This window comes from Mandrillus leucophaeus, unplaced genomic scaffold, assembly GCF_000951045.1.
Source record: "Mandrillus leucophaeus isolate KB7577 unplaced genomic scaffold, Mleu.le_1.0 Scaffold13, whole genome shotgun sequence".
NCBI lineage: Eukaryota > Metazoa > Chordata > Mammalia > Primates > Cercopithecidae > Mandrillus > Mandrillus leucophaeus.
Window position 1 is genome coordinate 5,998,885 of NW_012101254.1, and position 6,981 is coordinate 6,005,865.

General features: G+C 53.2%; 1 protein-coding gene across 1 annotated transcript in view; it reads left to right on the forward strand.

Annotated features, from left to right (window-relative positions):
- Window positions 1-8: 8 nt before the first annotated feature.
- Window positions 9-6,981, forward strand: part of KIF3C (kinesin family member 3C) — a 78,087-nt gene continuing 71,114 nt past the window's right edge. Inside the window, exon 1 of the mRNA XM_011972738.1 lies at window positions 9-1,889. Coding sequence (XP_011828128.1) covers window positions 345-1,889 — 1,545 coding nt within the window. The 5' untranslated portion in view covers window positions 9-344. The remainder of the gene's footprint in view (window positions 1,890-6,981) is intronic.

The following is a 6,981-nucleotide window of genomic DNA, read 5'->3' on the forward strand; positions in this document are numbered from 1 at the left end:
TTATCTCATTGTTGCCGAAGCTGTTTACGGCAGCAGCTCCCTCTGCTCCGGCATGGGGCGGGCTCCGGGCACCGCTGCTCGGCAGGCGCTCCTTCTGCGGCGGCTGGGCGATTCTGCCTAATTCACCTCCCAGCCGGTGCAGAGAGGACCGGAGAGCGGTGGAGGCCCGGACTGCAGCAGCGTTGGGGCCACCTCCCAGCGTCCCCACCCTAGGAGGCTGCATGCGGATTGAAGAGCGGCGCCTGGGGACTGGGCCGGCCCCGCTGATCCCGACCTAGCGAGCAGGACAGCAGGACCGCCCAGGCTGCGGAGGGGCTCGGGGGCAGGAAGGTCAGAGCAGCAAGATGGCCAGTAAGACCAAGGCCAGCGAGGCCCTCAAGGTGGTGGCCCGGTGCCGCCCCCTCAGCAGGAAGGAGGAGGCTGCTGGTCACGAGCAGATCCTTACTATGGACGTGAAACTGGGCCAGGTGACCCTGCGGAACCCCCGCGCTGCTCCGGGGGAGCTGCCCAAGACCTTCACCTTTGACGCTGTGTATGATGCTAGCTCCAAGCAGGCCGACCTGTATGATGAAACCGTGAGGCCCCTGATAGACTCCGTGCTCCAGGGTTTCAATGGCACGGTGTTTGCCTATGGCCAGACGGGCACTGGCAAGACCTATACCATGCAGGGGACCTGGGTGGAGCCCGAGCTGCGCGGGGTCATCCCGAACGCCTTTGAGCACATCTTCACCCACATCTCCCGCTCCCAGAACCAACAGTACCTGGTTCGGGCCTCCTATTTGGAGATCTACCAGGAAGAGATTCGAGACCTGCTCTCCAAGGAGCCGGGCAAGAGGCTAGAGCTGAAAGAGAACCCTGAGACGGGCGTCTACATCAAGGACCTCTCCTCCTTCGTCACCAAGAATGTCAAGGAGATTGAACATGTGATGAACCTGGGGAACCAGACCCGGGCTGTGGGCAGCACCCACATGAATGAGGTCAGCTCCCGCTCCCATGCCATCTTTATCATCACCGTGGAGTGCAGCGAGCGTGGCTCTGATGGCCAGGACCACATCCGAGTGGGCAAGCTCAACCTCGTGGACCTGGCTGGCAGTGAGAGGCAGAACAAGGCAGGCCCCAACACAGCGGGAGGGGCAGCCACACCATCCTCGGGTGGCAGTGGTGGCGGTGGAGGCAGTGGTGGCGGTGGTGGTGGAGAGAGGCCTAAGGAAGCCTCCAAAATCAACCTCTCATTATCTGCCCTGGGCAACGTGATTGCTGCCCTGGCGGGCAACAGGAGCACCCACATTCCCTACCGGGACTCCAAGCTGACCCGGCTGCTCCAGGACTCCCTAGGGGGAAATGCCAAGACCATCATGGTAGCCACCCTGGGGCCAGCTTCTCACAGCTACGATGAGAGCCTCTCCACCCTGCGCTTTGCCAACCGAGCCAAGAACATCAAGAACAAGCCCCGGGTGAATGAGGACCCGAAGGACACGCTGCTGCGGGAATTCCAAGAGGAGATTGCCCGCCTGAAGGCCCAGCTGGAGAAGAGGGGGATGCTGGGGAAGCGGCCTCGGAGGAAGAGCAGCCGCAGGAAGAAGGCCGTGTCCGCCCCGCCTGGGTACCCTGAGGGCCCGGTGATTGAGGCCTGGGTGGCAGAAGAGGAGGATGACAACATCAACAACAACCGCCCGCCCCAGCCCATCCTGGAGTCAGCCTTGGAGAAGAACATGGAGAATTACCTGCAGGAACAGAAGGAGCGGCTGGAGGAGGAGAAGGCAGCCATCCAGGATGACCGCAGCCTGGTGAGCGAGGAGAAGCAGAAGCTGCTGGAGGAGAAGGAGAAGATGCTGGAGGACCTGCGGCGGGAACAGCAGGCCACAGAGCTGCTTGCGGCCAAGTACAAGGTAAGGGCCCCAGAGGAGCCGGGCACTTGAGAAGTCCCTGCAGGGGATCCTGGCAGGGAGGTTCTTCTTTGAGAGTCTGTGACCTGGCCTGAAGCGGAGGTCCTCCCTCAGCACCACACACTGCTCTCCTGCCAAATGTGCCCCCAGAGCAGCCAGGCAAATTGCTCTGATACCGGACTGCCAGGCACATGCACAGGCACACACACACACATGTGCGTGCACACACACATGAAGCAAAGCGGACAGGCGGTCTCTCAAGCCAGTGAGCTTGGGGTGGTCTGACCTGCTGTGGTCATTTCCTGCCGGTGGCCTCAGGATCAGTCAGGTCTGTGGGATGGCCAGGCAGCCTCTCGTGAATGTGGATTCTCGTTCCTTCACAGCCTCCTCCCCTGAGGCTTCCTCCGTCTGCAGCATCTTCAAACCTCACATCGTTTTAATAATATCATTTGGTTAGTACTTCAGTTTACAAAATGCTCCACATATGTGATCCATACATGATCTCATTTGATCCTTTGGCCATCCAGGGTCACAGTTCTGAAATCCCCATTTCAGAGGTGAGGAATTAAAGCTCAGAGAAGTGACATGACCAAGGTTCCATCCTATGAAGTGGCAGAGCTGAGCTGGAACCCATGGACCTCATGCTGTTTCAGTGCTTAGCTGGGCAAAGTGGGACCGTGAACAGATTCTGCTCCCTGGGAAAATGGTCCCCTGGGGCTTACAGTGCAGTGGCCATTGCTTGCTATCATTAGGAAGGCGATTTGGGGGTTATGCAGAAGGTAGGGTGGAAAAAGCACCAAACTCTATACCAGAGAGCAAGAGACTGGCCTAGCTATTTTACAGCTCATCGAGTGACTCATTGTAAGTTGCTTCTCTCTTTTCTCAGGCCTCAGTTTACCTTTCTGTAAAATAGAGCGTTGGCCTGGGTGATCTCTGAGGCTCTACCTATCTGACAATTCTATGGCCTATATTAATCTGAGCAGTAAACCAACTGACCCCCACCCCGAGGCCTCATCACAGTTAATATCCAATTCCCCATGAGCCTGAGAGATGTCAGAACCTCAGCATCCTTCCTGAGCTCTTTCCTACCCCCCAGGACCTTCCAGGCCCTGATGGGGCTAACTACAGAGGCCCCTGCCTGTCCAGTCATAGACCTATTAAATTTCATTGCTGGGATGCCACAACTCAATGTTCCAGGCATTTCCAGGCCCCTGGAGCCTTCAACACTAGGGGTTGAAGGAAGGACACAGGAAGCCATGAGCTTGCTGGGAAGAGCAAAACATTGTCATTTCTTATTCCTTCTCAGGAATGTGGGCTGGGGAGCAGGGGGGCCCAGCCTACAGCCACTGAAACAGTGACAGATGAGCTGTAGGCCATTGTCTGTTTTGGGAATGCGTGACTGCAACAGGGGCTCTGGCCTTACATATTTAATATTTAATTCACTTCTTTGAGCCCAGCAAGAGTTATGCTGAGCTGTTTCCTCAAGGAAAGGATCAGGGGCCTGGAACCTTTAGGGACATCCTGAGAGAAGCAAGATATTAGAGGCAGGGCCGTTAGATTGAGCCCTCCCTAGGAGGGAGGGAATCCAATGTTTGCTTACCTGGTCAGTCTGCCATTGATTTTGCTAAGAAATCCCTGAAAGCTGGGAGGCAACAAAGGCTAAGAAGGGAGGAAAATGCAGTAACACACTTTGGCTGCCTGAGGGATGGGGTGAAGGTTTCCATTATTGGGAACTGACCAGTTTCCCTCAGTGAGATCCTTGGATCTAAAGCAGTGTGGGGCACAGATGATAGAACGGCCAAGAGATCAGGGCGGCCAACACCAGAATTCTTGCACCAGAGGTGTAGCCCACAAAATATCACAGTCTTAGAGTTGGCAGGAGCTTTGGAAAACTGAGGCCTGGACTTGCCCAGGGCCACACAGGTGAGTTGAGGAGAGCCTAGCCCTTTTATATATGGAAGAGCCCAGCCTCTTTCCATTGCTTGAGTCCTAATGTTACCTGTGCTAGTTGATAATCAGAGTAATTCATTTTTATATAACACTTTGACATCTTAATCTCGTTCAATTCTCCCAACAACCCCAAGGGTGGGTACTATTATTTCCATTCAACAGTTATGAAAACTAAGCCTGGGGAGGTGGAGTGAATGTCTTATCAGCTCGTGACCCTGGGTGATAGGCAGCAGAGCCAGGACTGGAACCCAGGCCTTCTGATGCCCCCAGCCCTGTGCTCTTTCCAAGCATCTCAGATGCCTCCATGTTTGCTCACTGTGTGACTCAGGGCAACGGCCTTTGCCTCTCCAGCCCTCAGGCTTCCATTCACCTAATGAGGAGGAGAAGACTGACCTTGCTTCCTGGGGAGTGGGTGAAACAGTCATTATGTACCAGGTGTTCAGATGGAAGCAAAGGGGAGGAGTGCCTGGGAAATTCCACGACAGGAATGATTCCATATCCTGTGACTTCTCATCACACTCAGCCTAGGACAATCAGCAGCCAGCAACCCAGAATGGAACCTAGACAGAGGACCCAAGTTCCTCATAGCCCCAAGGCACCACCTGGTCCGGTGTTGGATGTTTCTAGGCTGGTGGAAACAATTTGAGGGTTCTTGAGGAATCTACAGGGTAAAGAGGGGAGGAGCATGTTAGAGATATACCAATCCCAGCCCTGCCTATTCCCCAGGGTTGTGCCGAGGATTAAATGAGATCATTAGCATGAGGGCATTTGAAATAAGTTGAAAGCACCAAATACATGGAGGGCATTAGCAGCCACGGGGTGGCTTCCGTCCACCAAGCTGGGGTCCAGTGATCTCCAGGACAGACATCTTTGTTGTTAGTTTGACTTCTTCTTTACCCTGCCATCCCGGCTGCCTTGCCATAACCCTGCAGCTGCTGGGAGCAGAGCCAGGCAGGAGAGGTCTAGGAGGTTTCACAAGGCAGGCTCCCCATCTGCAGCTCACTCCTGTCACCACTTTCTGAGTTATGGCATCAACTCCACTTCTTCCCCCATCAGCTCCCATTCCCTTCTTCCAGTTCACGCCACCCTCTGGGGGCAGCTAAGCGGTAGTTGATGCGACCCAGTGCCCTCATTCACTCTCTCTGACTCATCTCATAGTCTGTCTCGCCAGCTCTCCCTGCCTGCCACCTCCCAGGCTCCCTGTTCTCTTTGTTCTCCCCTCACTGTGCACAAACACCATGCCTATCTCCTTGGAATCTCCTTTCATGTTTACTGTGGGCCTTAGGGGATGTTCGGGTGGTCAAATATGTGAGACTTTGTGATTGTGATCGGCGCCCTGTTTATCAGTAATCATTAGCAATTTATACTTATGTAGTGTCTAGGGGAGGGAGGGTGTGGGCGGGGAATGCTGGTGGGGACTTGATAACATACTAGGCCTGTGAGGTAGGAGGAATAGGTAACATCACAGGCCCACAATGCACAGTGAAAACCTTGAATATTTGGTACTGCGCAGTGAAAACCCAGATGTTTGTGCTCAGTGTCCATACTGCAATGAGGACAGGTGAACACATGTAGATTGGTTGGGAGAAGGCCCACTTTACCCAAATGTAATCATGCAAGACAATTTTTAAATGACTGCTTTAATTTTGAAATTAACTTTTTTTGAGATGGAGTTTCGTTCTTGTTGCTCAGGCTGGAGTGTAGTGGCATGATCTCGGCTCACTGCAACCTCTGCCTCCCAAATGCAAGCAATTCTCCTGCCTCACCCTCCCTAGTAGCTGGGATTAGGTGCCCGCCACCATGCCCAGCTAATGTTTTGTATTTTTTGTAGAGACAGGGTTTCACTATGTTGGCCAGGCTGGTCTCAATCTCCTGACCTCATGATTTCCCTGCCTTGGCCTTCCAAAGTGCTGGGATTACAGGTGTGAGCCACTGTGTCTGGCTTAAAGTTGATTTTTTTGAGGAGTTGGACTAGATGATTCCTAAAACTTTGATTTTAGCTACTTAAAGAGAAAAAAGAGTGTGGGTGTACAGATGATACAGAATGCAGGCACAAATTGAAGACAGGTAGAAACAACAGCATCGGATGTGATCCCCAATAAGTAGGTCTGGAGGGAGAAGAGCTGGGCGTCTTGGCCGGAGCCCACTCTCTCTGTGGTGAATGTAGAAAAGAGAACCTGCAGAAGCAGCCCCAGAAGCCAGAGGGATGCGGTCTGAGGAGGAATGAAGACTGTGTTGAAATTGTATTGTCCCTTTCGAGGGTCCCACTTTCTCCCACCCCTCAGCAGGGGGATTAACCTTCAATGCAAGAGAGAATGTTTCAAGCCTGAGCAACAACAGTAACAGCAATAATAATGACATTTACTGAGCACTTGCTTTGTGCCAAGTACTATACTGTATACAGATTATCTCGTTTCATCCACACGAGCAGCCTCCAAGAAAGGTGCCGTGCTTGTTCTCGTTTTATAGATGAGAAAATGGAGCTCCACTGAGGTGAAATAACTTAGCCAAGGCCACATGGTTGGTATAGTAAAACTATGTAAACCCAGCTGGACTTGACACAAAATCTGATGCTCTTTTAGTCTTAAAATAATTAGGAATATCAGGTTGGGAACTGGTTCCTGAGGAGATGCTGAAAAATGAGGAGTAGGCTGGGCATGGTGGCTCACACCTGTAATCTCAGCACTTTGGGAAGCCAAGGTGGGTGGATTCCTTGAGCCCAGGAGTTCCAGACCAGCCTGGACAACATGGAGAAACTCTGTCTTGACAAAAAATACAAAAAATTAACTAGGCATGGTGGTGTGCACCTGCAGTCCCCACTACTCAGGAGGCCAAAGTGGGAGGATCACTTGAGCCCAGGAGGTTGAGGCTGCAATGAGCCTTGATCGCACCATTGCACTCCAGCCTGTGTGACACCGTGGAACCCTGTCTCAAAAAGGAAAGAAAACTGATAGGAGCTGTTGTAGATGTGTCACATTTGAGGTGACAGAGTCCAGTGGGCAGCTGGAGATGGGCCAGTGGAGTTTAGAAGCAAGCCCCATGGCCGGGCGTGGTGGCTCATGCCTGTAATCCCAGCTACTTGGGAGGCTGAGGCAGGAGAATCGCTTGAACCCGGGAGGTGGTGGTTGCGGTCACGCCATTGCAC